General features: G+C 31.2%; 2 protein-coding genes across 2 annotated transcripts; both read right to left on the bottom strand.

The window, feature by feature from the left end:
- Positions 1-14,812: 14,812 nt before the first annotated feature.
- On the bottom strand, positions 14,813-17,913 carry LOC140991516 (shikimate O-hydroxycinnamoyltransferase-like). The gene is made up of 2 exons (XM_073461498.1): positions 17,430-17,913; positions 14,813-15,869 (listed from the first exon to the last, which is right to left on the bottom strand). The coding sequence occupies exons 1-2, from the start codon at positions 17,835-17,837 to the stop codon at positions 14,982-14,984; spliced, it is 1,296 nt and encodes a 431-aa protein (XP_073317599.1). The 5' UTR covers positions 17,838-17,913; the 3' UTR covers positions 14,813-14,981.
- Positions 17,914-22,583: 4,670 nt separating this feature from the next.
- LOC140991692 (uncharacterized) lies at positions 22,584-24,699 on the bottom strand. The gene is made up of 2 exons (XM_073461796.1): positions 24,428-24,699; positions 22,584-22,951 (listed from the first exon to the last, which is right to left on the bottom strand). Exons 1-2 carry the CDS (start codon positions 24,600-24,602, stop codon positions 22,860-22,862), a joined length of 267 nt encoding a protein of 88 aa, XP_073317897.1. The 5' UTR covers positions 24,603-24,699; the 3' UTR covers positions 22,584-22,859.
- Between the last annotated feature and the right edge of the window lie 632 nt (positions 24,700-25,331).

Below are 25,331 nucleotides of genomic sequence, written 5' to 3'. Positions count from 1 at the left end.
AACTCCAAATATATTTACAATATTATCTTAAATTTCGAGCTCCATAAATTATGTACACGATAAAATTATCTCACACAATCTTAGATAAACTTGAAAATCTTAGATAAACTAATGGGATAAATACAAAAATCTTGAATAATCCTAGTACAACTTTAAATTATAAACTACTATCACGAATTTACAAAATCTTGGGTTTTACACGCATAACGTTTAATGTCTTTTATGTCAAGATTACAAACACAATATTTAATGTCTTTTTGTGGACTCACTCAACTAAACTTTGAAGCTCAACTCTCATGTAAATGTGTGAGGGATTGTGTGTGAGAATTTTCATAGTATATTTTGGGATTTAGTCATGTAAATTGTCAAAGTTTTGTTTTCATTCTGTAACTTGAACTTTTTTGTCATTTTTTAACCAAAATATCTAAATCTACTATAAATTACTTATTTGACATTGATTCTCTCTTATGTGGCTCGTGTAAAAAGAATAAAGCTTATATTATACATGTAAGGCCCGAGATGTTATCAATTTTGTGAGACACCGAAAAGAAAACAGTATTAATTGCATTTTTGTAATTAAGTGGAAAAATACTTGATTTAAATTTGATGGCAATTTCGTAATTATAGGATGGCAATTTCGTAATTATTGCGGGCTGAATTGCAAATAGTAAAGAATTCAGGGGCTAAAGTGCAATTATGACTTGAGTGGGACACTTGTCATGGATTTGATTATAAAATTTGGTCTTCCTCAACATTTCGGAACGGAGAAACAGCCGAGAGCTCAAGGGAATTGCAAAGATTTTTTAGAATCTTCAAATCGTGATTTTATATTATCCGTATATCAGATTTTTAATCCGAACACAGTACCGTACTCTTCTCGTCGCCAGCTACAACTAGACGTAAGTTTTATTGAGTTCTGTTATCATTTGAAATTATGATATTGGAAGAATTATTATGTGATCATTATTATGTGTTCTGGGAATACTAGACATCGTAGAATCGACGTCAGATCGAAGAACAAGTTGATTTTAGAATTGTTATGATTTTCTGATTTTATCGATTGAAATTGAACACATTTGGATTATTGATTGATTACAGATTGTAGCGGATATGGGTAATGATTTGTAATTGATATATGTTGATATTGTATTGACGGAGATATCGGGATTGTGCCGTTATGCCGTTGATTTTGAATTAGATTCAAATTGATCAGATTCAATATTGAATTGGGAATGGAATGTTGATATTATTATTCTCGATATGTCATTTCAGATTGACAGAGACAGTCTTGGATTCAGAACTTCCAATTCTTCAGACCGAGACTACGAAAGAAAGGTATAAATCAATGTTAACTGGGAGATTAACTTGAGTCAGATTGGAATCTAGTTTCCCTAAAACCACATACTTTATTTTATTGCTATTGTTTGACATTGATACGATTAATCTATTGAATTATAGAGAATAGAGAATAGCCGATAGCTATTGAGCGAGAGTCATTGACAGAAAGGCCAGAGTGTGACAGAGTGGTCATTGGCCCATTGCACATTGTCACAGGATAGGTTTGGCGGATATGCCAAGTCCATGGCGGATATGCCAAGACACTGGATTATTGAATTATATCGATATTGCTTAGGGGCGGATTGACTCCTATCGCTGAGATTCGATATATGTGTCAATGTCCAGAAACCGGGATCCCTAGAGTAGAAATGGGTTGAGTCGGAGATGACGAGTCAGATGGTTTTATCTGTATTCACTAATGTGTCATAAATTACGATTCATGTTCTTTGATACATGATTTATGCTTTTGTATATGATTTTATGCATTGCATGTGTACATGTTTTATACTGGGATTATATTCTCACAGGAATTATCCGGCTGTTGTCGTGTTTGTATGTGTGCATGACAGCAGGTGGGACAGGATCAGGGTCGAGGAGATGAGGAGAGATCGTGATTAGAGTGGAGACTACGGAATTTGATGTTGATGTAAATAGGGTTGAAACACTTGACAGTTAGTTGTTGAACCTGAGTTTAAATGGATGTTTGTTGTACAAGACTTGTACTTTTATACTGAGATGTATATGAGATTGATTTCACTACGTTCCGCATTTAAAGAAAAAAAATTTTTATGACCCAAATTACTTGATTAGTAAATTGATCTTAATGATGATTAAGAATTGAATTAGCGTCCGGGTCCCCACAATACACATCAAAATCTACATAAATAAAAATTAAGAGAAACAATTTCTTTCCCTCCATTCTGAAGTACTAGGTATAGTCACCTCAATTTTTGAGGTGTTTACCCAAGTTTGTTTTGCAACATATGATCAATTTTGATTTACTTTAAAGATGATGAATATGTGTTTATATTTGTATATGTCTAATTTTATATTTTCTCTTTTGTTAATGTATGACAATTAAATAAATATAAACTAAAGTAACGCAAATGTAGATTTCTTTGTAATAAATTAATATAGCTAGGAAACAATATATACAACGTTTTATTAAAAGGCTAATCAAGTTTGATCTGTTTGTGTAAAAAAAAAAACTTAAAAACAAATGAAAATAATTTTTGTTAATGTTAAATATGGGGAGAAAAAATGTTAGTATTGTAGATACTAAAAGCTATAATGAATGAGTTTATGCATACGTGACATGTTTGGGTGTAAACTGATATGTTAGATGTGGAAACATATAAATTTGAAAATGTTTAAACTTATAATCCTTAATTTGGTTAGAGTTGGGTATGCATGTTGTAACGTGCAAAAGATTTATTAAACTTATTTGAAAAATAAAGAAGCTAACAAGTTTGAATGAATCTAAGCTAAGTAAGAGCAATAACCAAGAAATTAACAACTAAACATGCTGGATAATAATTAACATTTTTTTCCCTTACTATTTTTTTTAGGAAAAAGGTCACCATTAGCAGTTATTATGTTAACATGGTTCATGTATTTTGCTAATTGTATGTGTCAGTAATCAAAATCCTGAAGTTGTTTTGACCAAGAGAAGATATATTCTAGCTTATCTATTCTACAAGTTCGATCAATGTTGTTACTGTGAAGCTATGGTTAAGATATACGTGATCTTTTTGTCTAGCCATTGGATAAAAATAAAAAGCACAAAATATTTTTATACATGTTGGAGATAGTTACTATTTTTTAAGTTTTAGTAATGGGCACGTTTTTTATATATACATACTATTTTAAATAATGATGTTTATAAGAAATTAGGTATAAATTACGTTTAAAAATATACACATTACAAACAAATCTATCGTTAAGCTTGGATGCAGTTAAAGTGTAAGTGCTTGAGCATGACAGATAAACACTAAGGGACACGAACATGCTTAATACACTCTCGATTTGGAGAATCATGATTTGTTGGTATTTAATTATTTATTTAATTATAGGCATGTATAAAATTATATTTTCACAATTTTGGTTTTATTGTGAGTAATAATAAATTCAAAAATATTAAATAATACATGATAATCAGAACTTTCAAGTCAATAAATATATTAAATTCGAAAATCCTGTTCAAGGATTTTGGAATTTAGGGCTAGAGTATCAATCAAATTAGGAAGAAAATTATAAATGCAAGTACAAGAAAACAGAATGCATTCAACTACCCAACCTAATATAAATTTTGAAAACTATATAAAATTGAAGACCGAGTTTTTGAAATTAGCAAGGTTAAATGTATGGAAGGAACATCTCGAAATTATTGAAGAATTATCACAAAATTATGAAAGAAAATCAACTGAACTATGATAAGATTTTCAAAACACCTCTATAAATACCCAAGCCCAAATTTTCAAAAAGAATACATAACTCTATATTTTTTAAATTCTCTCTCCCAAGTGCTGTCAAATTTTCGAGTCAAAGTTCTGCCAAATATCAAAGTGTTGCACAAATGCTGTCCGAATACCTATAGTGGTTCTTCAAGGATTTCGAACCAAGCCATCCACATACACGTGTTTTTTATCAAGTCTGAGGTAAACAAGCTTATGTTTTAAAATAATTTGTATATGAATTATTTCAGTTCGTTTTGAAAGTTTTGGTTTATCATTATTATTTTTCTTCCTCTTCTTGTTATATGATATCTATGTTTTGGCACTGTGAGTATTCAGCTGTATATGAGCGAAAATCTCAATGTATGATAAGTTTATGACTCTTACACGGTGATGGAAAATAAAATAATCTTAGTGTCTAGGACAATTTTATGTTATGTTTATGCTCATGATATAAGTTATACGAACTATGTTATGCATGATATGCTAATTTTCGAAAATCATGTATATTTGTTATGTATGTGGTCGAACAACCATATTTTATTGAGTGACGGCTATATCGGTCACCTCTTATTCTAACGTTCTCAGATAAGTTAGAAGAAGAAATCAAGGAAGAGGAGCAAGACCAATTTTGAGGTTAATAATAAAATGAATCAAAAAGTTTATTTTAGTTTCGCTTATTTAAGTTTTAAATTCAAGTTGTAAACGTTTCAACATATTTTTTCCGTTTTCAAAATTTATATATTGTAAATGTGAATTTATTTTATAAATTGGTTTTTATTAATACCGTACTACAAAACTTATTGTTTATCAATAATGCGATGGTTGAACATCATCAAATATTAACGTTGGGTATCGAAGCGTGACATCGAGTTTGTGCATATTTCATTTTTAATACAATTCTTTGCAAACTCGTAGACACTGTGAGTAATTTTCATGCAACAATATTATGTAAAATACCTTTTGTTTTATTAGAATAAATACCAAAAGATATTGAAATGTATGTTGAATTCTGGGAACTTGCAAAAACACCTGTCAAAGCAGAGTGGACACGTGTAAAAGTTACCGTGACACCGAGCAAATTTTTATGGTCATTTTATTCTAATCAATTACAGATGTCCACTATTGCAATAAAGAACACATATGTAATAAAATAAAAATAATAATATAAACCTTCAGTCCTCATTCAAGCAAATTTTTATGGCCATTTTATTCTGATCAATTACAGATGTCCACTATTGCAATAAAGAACCTTACGAGCGCAGACCCATCTCCTTTTTCCATTATATCCACATAAGATTATTAGTAAAACGTCCAAAATCTGATATCCACTAGCTACAGCCGGACCCGCAGAAGTATATGACAAAATGGTCAAACAAAACCAGAAACCCAAAACCGAGAAAGGGTTAATAGATTCATATCCCAGTTACACGGTTTTATCTATATATATGTATATTGCTATGCAACAGGGACACAATGAGTCATGGATTTGGAGAAGCATACGCGACGAGGTCCGAGGAAGAAGGTTTCGGAGGAACCTATGCACCGAACCAGACCCTGGCTAAGTAAGACGAGGACGATAAAGTTGTTCCTGAGAATCAAGGGAGTGAAGTGAAGGAGAAGGAAAGAGGTTGAAATCAGAGCAAGAACGCATAGTAAAAAAGAGACTCTTGGTGATGAACCAGAACTCTATATATGTTTTTTTATACCTTTTATTTTATTTTATTATTATTTTTTTGAAACAATCTTTTATTTTTTAAAATGAAGAAAAGGTGGAAACAGAATGCTGTAAGTGCCCTTTTTAGACAGCACAAACTCTTGTGCGTTGGATAAATCAAAGTAGAACACGTGTGTTTTGTATGACCTGAAACCGTACAAAAACAGACCGATAACAACTTATTCATGCTTTCATATATGTAGATATATTGAGGATAGTTTTGCTTTATTTTTTCTCTTTTTATCATATGAATTTTACTATGAGTAATATGGGTTTTATTCTTGGCACATGTCATATAAGAGAAAATCGGTGTCAAATAAATCATATCGGATAGATTTAATGGAATCTGATGAAAAAAAAAAACCAAACCAAAAAAAAAACGAAGTTAATGTATGAAAATAAAACTTTGACAAGTTAAATTACTAAAACTCAAAAAACACCAATTTATATAACTAAATTTCAATTTTCATAACTTCTATCATCTCACAAATCAAATGATGTCATGATTGAGTATGATGATCTTGCATGTTTTTCTCCAACAATATTGGTAAAACTTCGTCAATAGAGTTAGTTTTTTTTTAGTAAATATCAATAGATCAGTGAGTTTTAAAAGACCAACAAGTAAAAATAATATTGTTTTTTTTATAACAGACTCGCATATAATATATGCTAAAGATTATAATATTGTTGTTACGATTATTTTGTGAAAAAAAAACGAACTAATATTGTTTAGAAATCCTATAAGGTTTATCTACCTACTACTTGGGCACAATATTTTAATAACTGGACCAATGATCGGATAAGTCTATATTAAAAAATAACCCAATTAGTTGGGCTAATTTAACCAGACGATCGAATTCTGTTTTATAATATAAATATCAATATAATATAAAGAATAATATATTTTAAATTTTAAAACATAAAAGATGTATATAAATATACAAAAATATATATATTTAGCAAAATTTAAAAACTAAATAACTATATACATATTCGAAATACCAATTATAGCTATATATATTTTTAAAACAAAAACAATAGATTAAATAAAATCTAATTTTAACTAAAATAATATTTTTTAACAAAGTCAAAAGTCTAAATACTCGTGTATATATATAACTAAATATTAAATATAAGATTTTAATAATAAGAAAATTAATTTTTTCAAAAAAATCAAAAACCGGCTGAACCAGTTTTTTGGGTATTAGTTCTTGTCCGGTTCTGACCGATTTGATCAGTCAAACGATTTTTAGACGGTGTCAGGACTACACCCATTATCGGTTCTCGTTCGATCCGACCAATCCTGTCTGATTCTGAAAAAGCTTTTTAGGCCATCTATAGTGGGCGACGAAGCTGCACTAGCTTCTAATGGTCGAGGACCTCGCACGCAAAATTTTCCCGTGCGAAGACATTGGTGGCCTCGGCGCGGTGAAGTTACCCATCCTTTTATTTTTTTATTTTAAAATATTTAAATTTATATAATAAAAAAAGAAATAAAAATTAAAAACAATTTGAAAAATCACCAATGATCATACTTTGAAAATTAAATTGTACTCCTATAAATTGACCTTATTACACCTTCAAAAATTCACAATTTCTTCCATTTTCAATCCAAATACGAAAAATGGATCTATGGAGAACTGATAATCTCGATACTCTTTCACCAAATTATTCTCAAATCAATTTTCAATACTTCAATGATCAAACGTTGGGCTTTATGTTCAACCAAACTTAATCATCCCAAAATCTCAATGAAGTCCTTCCTCCTAAACCAGAAAAGAAAAGGAAGAAGAACGTTGTTGATGATGAATTGAGAAAAATATGGAAAGAAAATAGGAAATGAAGTTGAGGGAGCAGGAAAGAAAGGAGATTGTGGGGAAAAATCTAATCATATAAAAAGATATTAAGGATCCAAAGCTGTGTGACGTTCGAAGGCATTATTATATGAAGATGCAAGAACAAATTCTTCAAATGATTCAGTCGTGAATTTATTTAATTCATAGTTTGTTAGATTTGATTATTTTTATACTTTAATTACTTGTATTTTTTAAATTGCCAGTAAATTTTTAAATTTTAATTATGTGTAATTTTAAATTTTAATTATGTTTAAATTTTTAAATTTCCCTGAATTTGTTATTAATTATACTCCCATCAATTTCTTTATTGAATGCAGTTGGCAGAGGATCGGATCATGAATTAAGGAATAGGTCTCTTGTGAGACGGTCTCACGAATTTTTATCTGTGAGACGGGTCAACCCTACCAATATTCACAATAAAAAGTAATACTCTTAGCATAAAAAATAATATTTTTCATGAATGACCCACATAAGAGATCCGTCTCACAAAATACGACCCGTGAGACCGTCTCACACAAGTTTTTGTCTGAATTAAGTGTGTGAGGACCACGTTTGATTGATTTTATTTATGGAGTAAAAATTAGTTTAATATTGATCAATTATTTTATTATATTATATTAACTTAATATGTGAACGATTATTATACATGATCAAATATATTTAATTAAATTTTTCGTGTTAATTCCCGTAATCACCAAGGATAGTTTGTAAAGTTGCATCTTTATCCGTTAATGGATTAAAAAAATAAAATAGAGAACTATTTAATAATTTCACTAATATTTGATAATAATTAAGTTACATAAAATGCTGTCTTGTTATTTGCACTCTAATCAAAGTGTACGTTAATATAGTAGTTAATATGCAAAATAATTTTTATTGTAGGTTTGGAAAATAAAAATTATTTTGCATATTAAATACTATAATATTAATAATAATTTTAAAAAGAATCATAATTTTAATCTTATAACAACAATAATAACTGGAATTTTTAGGTCGTGCGTGGAATTGGTAGATTTGAGATTATAGATTTCAAATGTCTTGGCTTCCATAGATAGAAAAAATGAAGTAATTCTAAATTCAATTGGTATCAAATTATGCAATTTCAATAATAATTATAATGGATTTCAAATACACCAAACACGAGTGTTGTTTGAAATTCATTCCTAAAATCTTTCTACAAATCAAATCAGTCTTTTTAAATGAATTCCTTCCATCAAAACGCAATCTTAAAGAATTGTGTGAAATCTAACTTTCCTAAAGTTGATCAAAAATTTATCACTTGAATTCTAGGATGTTTGGTCGTTGTATAAACACAATTCTCATTATTTCTGTATGATAAAGATACGATTTTCTTTATCGGGTATACTAATTAATTTCATTTAAACTTTATATAGAAATCTGATATATATCCATAAAATATTTTATACGACCCACTTCGACTTATCCTTAGGACATTATATTATCTCACTATTATTTATGCTTATATCTTGAGTTCTTAATTATCTATATGTTACTATCATTATAATATTAATAAAATAACATGAGATAAAATTAAAAATTATTTTAATTTGTTATGTATCTTTTCATATTTAAGGATATTTATAAATTTAGTTGTAATATTTTGAATAACTAAAGTTTTTGAAAACTTATTTTAGGAAGCAAGACTACAAATAAATTTACGAAAAAAGTAATTAAATAGAAGACTATTGTCCATTTACACTTTAAAAAAAATTAAGTGACGCGTAGTGTTACTTTTTATGCTAAGAATATTACTTTTATTGTGAATATTGGTATGGTTGACTCGTCTCACAGATAAAGATTCGTGAGACCGTATCACAAGAGACATACTATTTATTTTGATATGATATGTAAATTATCAAAAATAATTCTCAATCGAAAAAATATAAAAGGATAATAAGAATGAATTTATAAAATCTATCATTAAATTAACGGGCTCACCAATCACAAGACTCGACAACTAATATAAAAATTATTATCCTTAATTTTTTCATTTTTTTATCATTGAAATCATCTAAAAAGTAAAGGGAAAATTGTATGTTTGGTCATATAACGTGCATGTTTTTCATTTTTATCCTGATGTCGGTCAATTCATGATCTTTTGTCCACTATTTTTTTTCAATTTTAGTCTTTTTTTCCACTTGAGCTGATGTAATATTAGACATGTTAACAATATCTCGTGTCACATTATAAATTTTCGATGTCACATCATTATTTTCCGACGTCACATAACTTCCTTATGAAAGAAGTTATAAAATTTTAAAAAGTTCAAATTGGTGTACTAAGACCATAAATTGAACTACAATATGAACAAAAATAGAAAAAAAGTTAACGTTCTATTTTGGTAAATTCACTAATTAACTTTATATATTAAAAGTAAACCTCATAGAATAACCAAATTTTAATATGTTGGAGAAGCTTTATTTAATATTTAAAAGTAAACCTCATAGAATAACTCACTTTTGATATGTTGGAGAAGCTTTTTCTAAATTCAAAATTACACTCTAATCGTGCAACTTGTTGGATCAATTAAGTTTTGATGATTTAACAACATGAAATAAATTGAACATGAGCTAAACTAAAAGTTTTGCAAGATAAATCTGTTTGAAACTTAACTGATATCTAGGTCTACCGAACTGACAGCTGAAGACCAACTGCAATAAAAGATAGTTGAGTTAAACTAAATAGACATTATTTGAAGAATCAGTTAGACTACTCAGAATTACAAATCTGAATTATTGGATAAAATCTTCCGTAAAAACAATATCTGAATTGTCAGAAATCCGCGAGCACCACCTACAGTGTATGATTGTCAAAAGGGACAATGAAGTGAAAAAGATGGGATTAACGACTACCATATTTGGAACATATATAATATTTTATTTTACTGACCGTTGGATCAAAATATATAAATATAAAACTTGTAAATCAGTTAGGCTCCTTGAAATTATCACATAAGATCAAATATTCAAGCTTTCAATAGCTCAACTACTTTCAAGACTTTTTAGCACACGCTTAAGTATTATATCAGATCACTAAGGATCAATTAATGCTTAATTTATTTCATTTCGAAATACTTGTAAACTGACAGATAGTGTACTATTCAATATTTTAAAGTAAGTTAAACTAGATGTTTCAGTTAGGTAGTGAAAAAGCCCGACTGAATCGAGTTGTTACAAAAGTTATAATTTTCAATGTTTTCTAGTGAACATCTTTCCCACAATGAAGAAGGAGTGATGTAGGAGTTATTCAAATATCCAAACATCAAAAAACATATTTGTGTTATTTACATTTCAGTCAGTATACATATATAACCCAACTATTTTTCTTTTCTTAGACATTTTTTAGTGTTCAATCTATCAGTCTAGCTTCCATCAGCACAAAATTTATCTGATTAGCCAACTGACATTGACTTGGCGAGAATTACAAAATTCAAAGTTGTTAACCTAACCGAATTTCAGACAAACTATTGTGATTGTTTATTCAACACCTCCTTCTAACGAATCACCCGATCCTAACAAGTTGTATCAGAGAGAGGCTAATTCTTGTTTATGAACACTATATATTTAATGGCCCCATTTGGTAAGATCCTTATGGTCTCCAAAAAGGACTTTGATGACTGAAAAATCAGAATGCAAGCTCACCTGGCTGCACAAGACGATAATATATGGTACATCATTATCGATGGATCAATGACGATAATGAAGGCTAATACAATTGTTACAGTAACTGATGGTGTACCTCAGATGATTGAAAAGACGAGAGCTGAATGAACCAATGAGGATAAAAGAAAGCAAACGTAGACAATGTGGCTAAAAATATATTGTACAAAACTTTGGACAAAAATACATTCATCAAGATGTGCAAATATGCCAAACAAATATAAGAGAAAATAATTGAACTGTGTGAGGAAAAAGATCAAACTAAAGAGAATAAATTATTTGTTCCAATACAAAAGTTTGATAACATAAATATAAATCCTGGAGATTCTACGTCAGACTTTGATGAAATAGTCAATAGCTGATTGAGTTAAGTGCTCTTGAAAAAGAATACAACAATTGAAAAGTTGTATTGAAAGTGATTAGATGACTTTCAAGGTTAATGAGATGTCCAAACCTTTGCAATGCGAAGATCTAAAGATCTAAACAAAGTGGAACTATGTGACCTGTTCGTAGATCTCAAGGCTTATGAGTTTGAATTTGAATCAAGATATGGTGAACAATCTATCACCCAACTGACAAAAGTCTTGACTGCTACAACAATGGAGCCAGAATATGCTAATGAAGACAACTTATGTTTCAGTTGTGGAAAGTTGATCATTTCATAGCTGACTGCCCAAAGTCGAAGAGAGATTATCATAGACCAACTGATACGGATAAGAGGTCATTTGATAAGAAAAAAGTCCCAAAGATGACAAGAGATCATTCAAGAAAAAACATGATCAAAAAGCTCTGTAGCCAAAGACAGTAAGACCAAGTGGGCAAATTCTAATTATGATTCATCTGAGTCAGGGAGTTCATTAAGTGGGAGTGATTAAGAAGAAGTTCAATGCCTCATGGCTGATGTCGAGCAAGAATCTACTAGTGAAGATGTATTAGATTTTAGGTCAACTGATTTTACACTAGATGATTTAATCACAAAATTAATTGATATGATAAATGAGTACAAAAAACTTTCTAAATCATTTGAGGAAGTCAAGGCTAAGCAATTAGTTATGCCTGACAAGAATACTGAGCCTAATTAGAAACAGTTAGGTGAAATGTTGAGTCTCAAAGCAAAAATTGCAAAGCTGAAACTTGAGAATGAGCAAATACGAGTTGAGTATCGGTAGCTGAATTCTGAAAATAAGAAACTAGATGGACTGGTCAAGCTCTGGAACAAGTCATCGGTCAGTCTAGTGGAAATGTAAAAGTCACAGAAATAATCAGGAGATAGGACTGGTCTCGGTTTCATTAAAAAAGAAAGCACTCCAGAATCAAGCACTAAACTGAAACTGAAAATGTGCGAAGGGAAATACATTCACTTTATTAAATCTAGTAAGTTATATGAACATCAAGTGCCTATCCATAAAATTGAAAAACATGTTGAACGGACGAACAAAGGAAAAAAGTTTGGTATTGATCACAAACCTGAGAGTACGAATGCCAAGCCCGACTGGTATGATAACAGATTCAGTCCAGTAAGGCATAGCTTTGTGAATGGTAAGTCGTACTGATACCATAACTGCATGCCTATTCAGAGGAGATACAAGCTGACCAATGAAGTAGAAAAGGAAAAAAAATTGTATTTAATTCACAGAGCATCACAAACACATGTTTATGCACAACCCTTAACAAACAAAGAGATCAATATGCCAAATTGATCCCAATGTGCATTCTTAAAGGATTATTCACGTTTGGGCCCAAGTAAGTATGTGTACCAGTTGAATTTTACTTGTGATTGCAGATTATAATAGAAGAATCACTGAGGGAATCACTTTGATACTGGGATAATGGATGTTCAAAGTACATGACTGTAAAGCCCAACTCCTGAGACTGATTCATACTAATTGAACCATTCTGTCCGAGACGACATTTGTCATATCGCTTCTAAATCCATAATCCATGTTTCACAAAATTTGTCTTTGCATTCTAAAACTGTTCTTGCTTCGCTGAATAATATTTCATCACCGCGTGAAGTACTTACCACATTTCCTTGAGAACCCTTCTCGATACTCGTACACTCATTTTTGAAAATGAAAGAGTGTCTTTTACCGTCACATTTAAAACAATAAATATTTTTCTTCTTACTTCTTAACTTTGATCTACCTCGTCTTTGGCTCCCACTGGAGTCACGGTCCATAAATCTCCATCTTATCATCGGTAAAGCCTCTGTCTGCTTCAAAGTTACCAAAATATCTTCGTTATTCTTGCGTCGACTTTCTTCTCCGATAACCGCAGTTAAGACATCGTCAAAGTTTAAAAAATATATGAGGATATTGTTGGTTAAAGTTATGATAAGATGATCATATGAATATGATAGACTTTGAAGTAGAAGCTCCACACGTTCTTTTCCTCTATTTTATGCTCCATAGAGGTGAGTTGAACAAATAAGATATTTAGAGTGTTGCTATGATCTATAATTGATGAGGATTCCGTCATCCGAATATTATAAAGATTTCTCTTTAGGAAAATCTTATTCTGCAGTGACTTGACTTCGTACATCTTTGTCAGAGTATCCCAAATAATTTTTTCACCTTTATCTTAGAGATATTTGAGAGTACTTCGTCTACTATAGCCAAGTGTAAATTGATAACAACATTATCATTCATCTCATTACACTTTCCATCATCCGTCATTTCTCTCGGTCTATCTCCAATAACCGTCAAACAATTCTCTTTTTCTTAAAACTGCTTGCATCTTTATTTTTCACAGCAGAAAATTGCTATCATTGAACTTTTCTATTTCGTACCTACCGGTCATTATGTCTACAACAATTTACTAGTCTGAACAAAATAATCCCTCCTTAATAAAAAATCTCAAAAAACATTTTCTCATGTGGAAGATTAGTTATACTACAACTACATAACATACTGAATTTTGTAACATGGGCGAAGCCGATAGAAGTTGAGAGTTTCTGTAAGAAAATTAGTAGCGTTTGGACAAGAAGGTTGTTAACTTGAACTCGGAGAATTACAGAGGACTTGGACTTCCTAATTCCTATACCAGTCTTTGTTATCGGTATCGAATGGTAATCTGATTGATTTTATTGATGGAGACCTCATTTTAGCTCGTTCACGGGGTCTCCTGGAAAAATTAATAGGGGGTAGAGTATGCTAAGACGAGGATAAATGTCTACTTTTGGATGCACTCTTTGGGTCAACAACATAAATTACACCGAGAGCAGAATCAAATTTTCCATAAAACGGATAGAGCTTAAACATTCAGCTTGGCGTAGAATGCAAGTGTTGCATCAATAGGAAATCTGCTTGCTCTAGAGAAAAAAAAAATGGATTATGGTGCTTTTGGGCCAGTTCCAAACTGCAACAACTATTTTTATTTGGTTTCTCCCATGATTTGTTCCAAACAGTAGCCAAGTTTATACCTTTTCTTTTCTTTGATCAAGATTCAAGCCAACTATATAATTCCTTTTGAAATTGTCCCCAAAAATTCAATCAACCCTTCTGCACCATCACCGGTTTGTGGACGGTCCGGAGCAAAGGTTCAAGTAAGATAAGGTTGATCCTGGAGATTGCTTTTGTATCTCAGGAATTTGTAAGCTGTGTACATTGGAGATAATGGGCGCGGTGGACGTTGATCATTTTTAGCCGAACCACGTAAAAATCTCTAGTGTCTTGATTATCATTTTGGCTTATGTTCTGACTAATTATTTGTTCTCATGAATCTGTGCTTGTGTATAAGTACTAATTCAATGCTTCTTGGCAAATTTATCGAAACGATTTTCTAATAGAGCGTATCAATCGAAACGTCATTTTAGTTCGTTTACATTATATATAGTCACAGTGAATCTGATAAAAAATGTATTTGAACTTCTGTTCTAATTGACAGAAATGTGAATTCATACAAAAGGACAAGTTATAAAGCAACAATGAAAATGGACTCAAATGTCATACAAGAGCTTCTCAAAAACCTTCATATGTTCGGTTTGCAAAGAGATGGCCACCGATAAGCTCCCATCGTTTGTCGGACTAGGCAACACGAAGCTTAGACCTTCATACGCAATCCCACCCGGTCCCATGAAGATCGGCCTGCCCCATCCGAAATCTGCTTCGTGGATAGGCAGCCGAGACCAACTTGTGATCCCAAGATTCGGGCACCTGAAAGTGTGCGCCCCACGAACAAGTGCCTTCAGATCAGGCTGCAGTTCCAGGTAATCAAGAGCTGACCTCAGGTAGTCATTGTCCATCCGAGCCAAAGCATCGTGAATTTTACTAGCAGAATACCAGACGGGCTTGGATTCAAGATCACCAGATACAGCAACCGGAGTGGCTGTGAAGATCACATTGCCAAAATAGCCTGATGGGAGCGAGGGCCGGAGCCTGGATCGCCCATCCGTTGCGATGTACAGCTTCGTGTCCTGATCTTGAGGCAGCCCACGAGCCTTACACACACATCGCCAAATATGGCCTGCCAGCATCTCATACGAGCTGTAAGTGACCGTGTTTCCTTCCTCTTTCGACTTGGACTTGAGGGTGTTGAGCTGATCACGGGTTAGCTTGAATATGGAAACTGCTGTCTCAGGGGATGTATCAGGTTTGCTTGTGAGTTTCATGGATGGAGGGGGATGATACTCGATGTGCTTGAATTGTGGTTGGGGCGGATCGCGGGCACGGAGGAGGGTCCGGTCGATGAAGGGTTGGACGGTGATGTCGAGGCCTCGGGCCATGTCCGACCAGGTGTTAATGAAATGGAGACCAGAGAAGCCATCGGCTGCGTGATGCTGCATTCCAACGCCCAAGGAAACACCACCACATTTGAAATATGTTACCTGTAATCATAATGAAATTCATTGAGATAAAGTTACCATTGCATGATTCCATCCCCCACGTTACAATTCAACTCTATGCAACAAAATGATGCCCAAGTGTATTTTCAATTTTTGGTTTCAGGTTCTTAGTTCAATAGTTATTATTTTCGATTTTAGTAATTTCTCCGAAAAATAATAAAATAACAATTAAAATTATTGATGTGACGCCAGATATTACTGACATAAATACCACATCAACATTGTTATAAAAAATGACTAAAATTTAAAAAATCCAAGTAAGGGACTAAAACCGTAAATTTTTCAATAACAAGATAAAATAAAAAACGTACAAGTTAAAAAAAAGTTCAAAAATTAATGTCCCCATTTCAAAATAACCTATAATTTAGTAATGTGGAATAGATAATATTATACTTACTATCACATTTAATTCTACAATCTCTATTAAATTCTAAAAATGTTATATTTTGTTGTGTTTATTATAAGCAAATACTTCACGTGAATATGTGTGGCCATATATAAAAATAAGTGACACACCTTCTAACCCCCAGCTACAATTCTATCAACTTGCATCTAATTAAACGAGCCAATTGTAATTAATAACATATCCCAAATTAGTGTGAGATATTCATGATTGACTCTTTTTTTTTTTTTTTTTTACTGAATCACAAGTTTTAATGGTATATATTAAGACTGATGATACATGTACATCGTTATTTGTACATCAATTTATAAAACACAAAAAATTCAATTTGTCAAAATTTCATTGTATATTGAATACAAAATCTCGCGATATAATGATTGTAAATATCACACGATATATTGATTGTACCTTTTAACATTATTCATATATTAAAATTTAATTGAACGGATCCGAGGATTGATGACTAAAATTAACAAGTTACCCCATAAACGCAATTGAAATTGGAAATTCCTAAATAAAAAGAAGAAGACAATCTTGTTTTCATTAATCAACTTTAAATACCAAATAAGAATCAACTTTAATTAGCATGTATTGTAAATCGAAAAACAAGTGATAATGCAATTTACCTAATCCAAAATAAATCATTAAAAAAAGCAAAAACTTATGTGAGACGGTCTCACGAGTTATATTTTGTGAGACGGATCTCTTATTTGGATCATCCATGAAAAAGTATTACTTTTTATGATAAGAGTATTATTTTTTATTGTGAATATCAGTATAGTTGACCCGTCTCATACATAAAAATTCGTGAGATCGTCAAGAGACCTATTCTTTAAAAAAAATCTCTTCTTATGGAGGTGGGCAGTGCATGTAATAAGTGCGCGTGTTCTTTTAGTGGATCAATATGATGGGAGAATAATCCAATTAAAAAAATATATTTCGGTAGTGTTTGTAAAAATTGATTTTTAAATATTTTTAGTTTTTTAATTAACAAAATATTTGAAAATTATACGTTAAAAAATGTATTATTTGTTTAATAATATATAATTTTTATTTGAATAATTTGAAATTTTATCTACATATATTTGTTTTACGTAAAATAAATCCCGAACGTGACAAACACTAAACCAAGAAATCACCTGCAGCACCAAAAGTGGGTAACTTGAAATTCCGAGGGAATAATCCACGGCCGGGATGAGGCGGCGCAGCTGCAACGTCGGAGCAAAGTCGCCGAAATCATCCACCGCTCCGTCGCACTCCGCTTCCACCAGAAGCACTCCCTCGGCATTACAGTCGATCTCAATCCTGCCATCTTCATCCCTCTTGAGTCTCCCCGCCATTGGATAGAATGGCACCAGTGCGCGGCCCAGTGCCAACTTGAGAACACTGGCGTCGAAGAAGTCCGCCGCTCCCGTGGGACGGTAAAAGTAGACGCTAGGTGTGTGGAAGTTTGGCACCACCAGGTCAACGTTGGAGTTCCATAGGCTGACGTTCGGCGTCGCCGCCGCCGGAGCAACCAACGTTGAGTTCTTCACGTCGATTTTCATTTGTCTTGGCTTCGAGTCCCACTTTATCGACAGAATCAAGGCAGACAAGCTGGTGTANATATATATATATATATATATATATATATAAAAGGCCGATCTCAACAATTTTTGGGCCCGAATCTAATTTTTTTTAAAAAATTCTCTCACTCTGTGTTCATATTTTTAGTTTTATAACTTTTTCGAATTAAATCAATATATTAAAATTAATATAAAAAATAAATGAATAAAAAGATTAAACATGTCTAAAATAATAACTAAAAAATATCATCTTATAGAGCAGATTTATACATTTGGCCGAACAGATTGTAGACAACAGATGGAATTGTCGGATACTATAGCAATATTACTGGTCTAGTGCTATGATACAAAATTTTAGTGCTCGATGAAGCAAAACAATCTTGTACGAGAAAATAAAAAAGGAAAACCAACCGTCAAAAATAGTCAGATACGGTAAAGAATATAGCAGAAGATTCGTGATTATCTAGAAAGATCGAGAAACTTCATGGTTTAGATTTTATAGGGAATTCACAATTAATCGAATAACACCAAATGAATCTCGATTCTAGGCGCGGCTGTGCCGCTTGCTGGAGACAAGAAGCGGTAGCGAACGTTATTTTCAATAGGTTCTCTGTAGTCAAATATTTCATACGAACTAGTAGTGTTTGGGCATGAAGATTGCGCGAGTTAAAAAATAGAGTCAAAAATATTTTGTCCACTAATTAAACATTGAGTAGGCAGAGCAATTTTTTTCTTTTATGCGGGTTAAGACTTAAGAAATAATAGTTACTCTACACACGCGTTGTGTGTGTACAGTTTTTTTTATCATTATCAATGGACTAAAGTGAAATTTGGCAAATTATCGAGGGACTAAATTGATATTTGAATTGCTGAAATAAAAAATAATAATAATAATAAAAGTGTGTGTTGAAATTTTTTTTTAAAAAAAAAAACAAAAAACAAAAGTGTAAAATTATTATCATATAAGAGTAAAGTTGAAAGAAAAATTTGGTGTCCTTCTTAGGTGGTTACCATCATGTCCTCAACTTTAATAAAATAGAATAGATACATGAAATATTAAATTGAAATTAACAAAAAGAATGATTGTTATTTTTGTAATAAAAATATGGAGATACCAACCTACCAAAGGTAGTTATTATAATGTTCATATTTTTAATGATATAATTGTAAGAAATATTGAATACTGGAATGTGTGGAATAAAGTTTGAGGAAGACAATGACTTTGTTATGAAAAAACTCAAAATAATATANTGTATACTATTCTATTAAGTGTGAGTGTGTTATAAAAACTGTTTGAGGAGGACACTAAAATATCTTCCCTTTTTACTCTCCTCTTCAACACTACATGTAATAATTCCAACCATGTCAATTCTACGTATGAAATCTTCCCAAAAAATGGAAGCTCTAACCGTACCAACACATTTGAAAACTTCTCAATTAAAAAAAACCTTACGTTTAGTATTTTTAACGCAAAAAACATTTTTTTCTACCATAATACTATTATATTTTTTTATTGTAATTAAGTTTAATAGAAAAATAGATTTTTTGTCATACATAACAATGTGTACGAACACACTAATTATAATATTCATATCAAATTACAAATGTCCAATATTCATTCTATAAATTGATTAAACAATATTTTAAATATCTAATATTATGTTACACGCAACGTGTGTGCCTCAGCCACTAGTATATATATATGTATGTGTGTGTGTGTATGATGTCATTTGTTGGTGTGCACTCCATATCCCACCGTGGAAGTATTTTTCGATATTTTGGAAGCGTGCTTGAGGAGACGATCGATGTGACGTTCTATAATATGTTCTCATGAACATCTTGCGACAATCATGAGATGTCCACAAACAGGTAAACCAATTATACACAAAAACTCCTATGAGAGTGTCTCACGGTTCAATTTTGTGAAACAGATATTCTATTTGGGATCATTCACGAAAAAGTATTACTTTTTATGTCAAATATATTAATTTTTATTTTAAATATGGACATGATTGATGTATCTCATGAATAAAGATATGTGAGACATGTCTTCTTATATAAATATATATAATAGTTTTTTTTTCTCAAAAATAAAAATTTTACTCACAGTTGTAAATTCCTCTATTCAATCGTTTGCTTTTTTACTATTTACAATAATAGTTCTATTATCATGCGATATCTCAATTTAATATGTAAAAAAAACTAAATAATCAACATATTTTCGTATAACATGAAATCTACATGAGATTATATGAAAAAAAACAATATATCCTTTAGAAATATTGTTCAGACAACACAACCAATAAAATTTTCAATATTTATTGGGGATCATGATAAATATATTGGAAGCCGGAAGGTATAACAAATACTTTCAAGTTTAATTGAAAACAACATTATCTAAAGATAGAATTTAAAAAATAAAGCTTCCCACAAAGACAAAAAAACTTTTGTAAGACGGTCTCACGGGTCGTATTTTGTGAGACGAATTTCTTATTTGGATCATCCATGAAAAAATATTACTTTTTATACTAAGAATATTACTTTTTATTGTGAGTATCGGTAGGGTTGACCAGTCTCACAGATAAAGATTCGTGAGATCGTCTCACAAGAGACTTACTCAATGATAACATAATTATAAATTTCAATTTGTTCCAATAAAAAAATTCCATATATTGTTTTGGATAACCCAACAAAGACTAATAATAATAATAATAATAATAATAATAATAATAATGATGGGACAAGAAAGAATCTTTCTTTCATATCTAAATTAAATTTAGAAAAGTGGGAAGATTTGACTTTGGTTGACAAAGTTGGTGAGATGGTGAGTGGCATTGGTTTGTGCTACATTCCAAACATATCCACAGTTCACCAACTCTAACGTATAGCAATGTAAATTACACACATATCCATTTTCTCACCAACTCTAATGTCCGGGTGGAAATAGTATCTTTAAACCAAATGGTTTCCTATTCCACGAGTCAGAATATTACAAATTAATGATAGATATATAACTTTAAAACTACTTCCTATATGGAATATATATCATACATCTGGAATAGAACTTTCGGTGTAGTTTTATTTTTTAGACGGGATGAAAGATTTCGTTTTATAACAGATCATATATTACAATAAATGTTCGTCGATCCAATTTAACGATTCAGAATAGTACAACATTTTTTTTGGAAAAAATATGTATGATTTGAATTGGTTAAACAATTGTGGTTCTAACTAGTAAATATGCATTGACGTGAATTGCAAACAAAGTCAAGTAGGCAACACACGACTTAGTCATAAGGCTTTCATGTCAACTTAGACCAACTTTTAAGTATTTATTTCTCCACTCAGTTTTGACTATTGACAAATACAATCATCGTGTCAGAAAACTTAGGTTGAGCTCACTGGTCCGACGCGTTTTTATCATTTTAATTTCATGATATTTTTTGAGTTTAATGTATCAATAAGTATACTATTTATGTCATATATAAGATATGAAAACTAAAATGTACAAAGCGCAAATGTACAAATATAAGTATGTATTAAATTAGGTGTATAATTTTAATTTTTAGATATGAAATATTGACACTTTTTTGGACCAATATGATAAATATTGTTGAAAAAAAAATACAAAATGTATGCATTTCATGTACAAAGTGAGTTAAATTGAGTATCAGTTTTATTAAATTGGGTATATATGATATAATATTTGAATATTTAATTCAGAGAAATGAAATGAAAAACATGTCGGATCAAATAGTTAAAACTAAATTTTTTTGACACGAAAACTGAATCATAACTTGTATTTTTAACTTAGAGATAAATCTCAATTTAACACAAACAAAATTGATGACGCCGGATATGGAGGTGTTGAGAATAGTCAATAGATGCTCTGAATGTGGTGAAATCACCATCCATTTTTAGCTAATTTAGCTTTTTGATTGTTTGGTCTGAATAGGTGATGGGACTCATCAACCCTAAATATTTTTTTGTTTGTATTTTTTTTTTGTTAAATAAAAAAACAAAACAAAAACCAACCTACTATCAAATGATATTATAATATAAAAAAAAAACATTTTTAAATAAATATCTATATTATTGTCGTTTAGTTTTTAATTTTATTTGATGGGATAATCTTGGACACATCATACATGCGAGCCAAGAGGCTAAAAAGAATCTATTTTGAGCTAAAAAGTCTATTTAATTTGATATATAAAAAAAGGTATTGAATTTAATTGGATGTTAATTACAGGTGTACCATATTTCAATTAAGGTATTTAGAAAATAAGAAGGAAAAAATTTACATTAGTGCTCGTAAAGCGATCGAGGCGAATTTATTTTTGCCAAAATATTATCCAATTAATTCCGTTACATAAAATTCCTATCGATTTGTTGACTTCAGATTAATTTTTTTCAAGTATTTCAATGGTATATTTGGGGTTAGTTTATTTTATTTTTTGCTAAAACTTATGCTCAATTTTATAGAACCTCAATTGATTCATCAATTACAGGACTGGTTCGCTTGTTTTCTGTCAAAATTTTGATATCAATCGATATTCTCAACATAATTCGTCATAGGCAATGCACATTGGTCTTAAAATCGATATGGCAAGCCTGAAAATGCCGACATAAACTACCACCAAGTGCCACCAGCCATTTGACTTAATGGCATGTTACCTCAAATTTGCCCGTGTCTCGAGTTCGAGACTTCCCCACACCAAATACTCAAACTAAGAAAAGTGGTAGATTCGTTTATATACTATTAAACATTTATTAAAATCACAAAGCAATCTACCGATCGATAACATCTATTTCTCAGCTAAAGTTGTAATCCGGGTCTAAGAATACATAATTCACAATCCATCACTTACAACCATGACCATAGGACTTCATGAGTTCCTTTTAGAAATCATCGAAGAATGTCAAAATAGAAGTAAAAGAGGCGTAGAATGTGGCCATTTGAAAGAGACTGCAAAAAGGGAGTTAAGGAAGAGATTCGACTCGTTTTCACCTGGCTGTGGACGAACCAGCAGAAAGTCTTTCACTCCTAGCTTTATCGGCCTTTTCCATGTAATCTTGATGAGATTGATGCTTCGAGCCTATGAGCAAATAAGCATCTTACATTTAGCTGATGCTCATTTCAAACACATTACAAATTCAAATGGAAAAAAATAGCATATACAGAGATGAGAAATTCGAGCCACGTGATCAAAAGTTCCAATTAGTAAAACATAGTAAAGCAATTCATTTAGGATCGACTTCCATATCTTTTATTTAGTTCTTGCTTGTGCATAAGGGCTAACAAGCGACTTATTGTATTTTTTTTATCACAGCAACAACAATATCCAAACAAATTGATGGATCCTCAATACCAAGAATGGAAATTAAAACTGAGTTATAACCAAGATTTGATAATGTTCTATGTTGATGTTTCATAATGTCCTTTAACCAAGAAGCTTGAATCATCGTTTCAATTGATTTTAATGTGATATTTAATACCAAGTAATGATGCCAAGCCTTGTTTAGCTATTAATTTCTGTTAACTGGCAGTCCTTTTAATCAGAAATAAATATATTAGAGATCAAAGACAGTTAAATTCTCAATTGTAGAAGTTAGATCATGCAGATATAAAAAAAAAAAAAACCCATGAAGATAATGATCCCAACGAAAAAAAGGCTAGACATCTCCATTTTTCCCATCGTATGTGACTATGTAAGGAGAATTGGCAAGATATCCAACCGAAGGTGAAAAAAAAAAACCACAGTACAAACCAAGCAAGTCTGATTCTCATCAACAAGAAGTTTAACTTGAAGGAATTTCTGATTTTCTGTAAGTTCAATAGCTCAACCAAGCTAATATCACCTCATTTCCTTGATATATGGAGGCTAAGAAACGATATCTTGTAGCTTGTATCTAGATCTTCCAAACTTTCAGCATTTTGAGTAATGCTTGTTCTATAACAGCTAAGTCAACCATTTTCTTTGGGACGTCAACATAAATACATCGCAAAACATGTGAAATCCTAGAAGAACACATGAGGCTATCGTTTTTCTAATTCTCCTTGGCCTTTATTGTTAAGTCTTTGAGGTATGATCGGTTACTCCATGAATTAAAAACAAAGTATAAACATTTACAGTCACCAGTTCTTTCGGTATAAAGAAAAACCATTATTTAAATCACTCAAAAAAAAAAAAACAATTATGGAATTTGAAATTCCTTAACCTGAAGACTCATAATTTGATCATCAATCACATCCTTCCTCGAATTCAAATTGTTTAAAACACAAATGCAAAAGAACTCCAGTAATTTCCCATGGACTACAGAACCACACGATCCTTTCACATCAAGTTTTCCAACAGTCTACGCTCCCCACTCCACACAAATAATATAGAATCCGCAATGGATTACCGTGAAAAATATTGAATCAAATCATCAATCATCGAAGATAAGAGTACCATTACAGACAGAAGCTACGAATTTATTTAAATCAACTTGCCAAATTAACGTCATTTCCAATAATCGGGTGAAATAATAAAGAATCATATAGGAAATTCCAAAAGAATAGGAAAAAAAACCTCGATTCTTGAGGTACCATGGGATACCAAAGAGGACTCCAATGATGGCGATTCCAGCCGCCACATGCTTCTTCTCACCGCTGTATAGATAGTGATTCAATCTAGCGCCAAATCCCCCTCCTCCTCCAGCCGCCGCACCGGCTCCACTGCCGGGTTTCTTCGAATCACTGCTCATTCTTGCTGCTATTCTCGTTAAACCCGGTTCTCCTCCGCTTGCAAGCTTTCCATTTCAGCTCAAAACCCGCTACGGCGTCGGATTGTTCTGCCAAAAGGTTTGGTCCAGGCCAGTAGGCCCATATTAAAAGTTAACGAGCCTGAAGTTTAATTTGGGCCAAAATGACAGATGGTTTGCAATATATATATATATACACGTTAATTAGTATTATATTTAATGATATTCCTATTTTCAATATTATTCACTAATTATTTTTAAAAAATAATAATATTCCTCGTCATTTCTCATATACTTATTTAAATATATTGATTTTGAAATAGTATTAAGCAAAAAATTATTTATATATTTATATATGTAATTAAAATAATAATTTATATTAAAATATAATAATACAAATATTTATTGTTCCACTAACGATAAATTTATTCGAGAAAATTTAAAATCTACAACGATAAACACGATAATTACGAAATATACAAACATTTACATTTTTTTTGTAATTTATTAATTTAAATAAATATTATAAATAAAATAAAAATATGAAAAGAAATAAAATATCTTAAAATTTGCTACAATATATTTTTTAAGAAAAAAATACTAACAACATTATTATTTAATAATGTGTTACGATACTTAAAAAATATTAGTAATCAGTAGTCCAATTAAAATATTTGTCAACATACTTACGAAAACTTACTAGAGGTAGAAAAAAAAATTAATTTACCTAAA

This window comes from Primulina huaijiensis, chromosome 13 (assembly GCF_012295235.1).
Source record: "Primulina huaijiensis isolate GDHJ02 chromosome 13, ASM1229523v2, whole genome shotgun sequence".
In the NCBI taxonomy this organism is placed as follows: domain Eukaryota; kingdom Viridiplantae; phylum Streptophyta; class Magnoliopsida; order Lamiales; family Gesneriaceae; genus Primulina; species Primulina huaijiensis.
This window is presented reverse-complemented; position numbering and strand designations above follow the sequence as displayed.

What these genes read in the sequence shown, in the direction of transcription:
- LOC140991692 (XM_073461796.1), bottom strand. Translation starts at nt 24,602, where the DNA reads ATGAGCAGTGATTCGAAGAAACCCGGCAGTGGAGCCGGTGCGGCGGCT. An exon ending in ATGGTACCTCAAGAATCGAG is followed by an intron (nt 22,952 to 24,427) that starts GTTTTTTTTCCT and finishes ATTTGCTCATAG; the next exon opens with GCTCGAAGCATCAATCTCAT.
- LOC140991516 (XM_073461498.1), bottom strand. Translation starts at nt 17,837, where the DNA reads ATGAAAATCGACGTGAAGAACTCAACGTTGGTTGCTCCGGCGGCGGCG. An exon ending in ACCCACTTTTGGTGCTGCAG is followed by an intron (nt 15,870 to 17,429) that starts GTGATTTCTTGG and finishes TTATGATTACAG; the next exon opens with GTAACATATTTCAAATGTGG.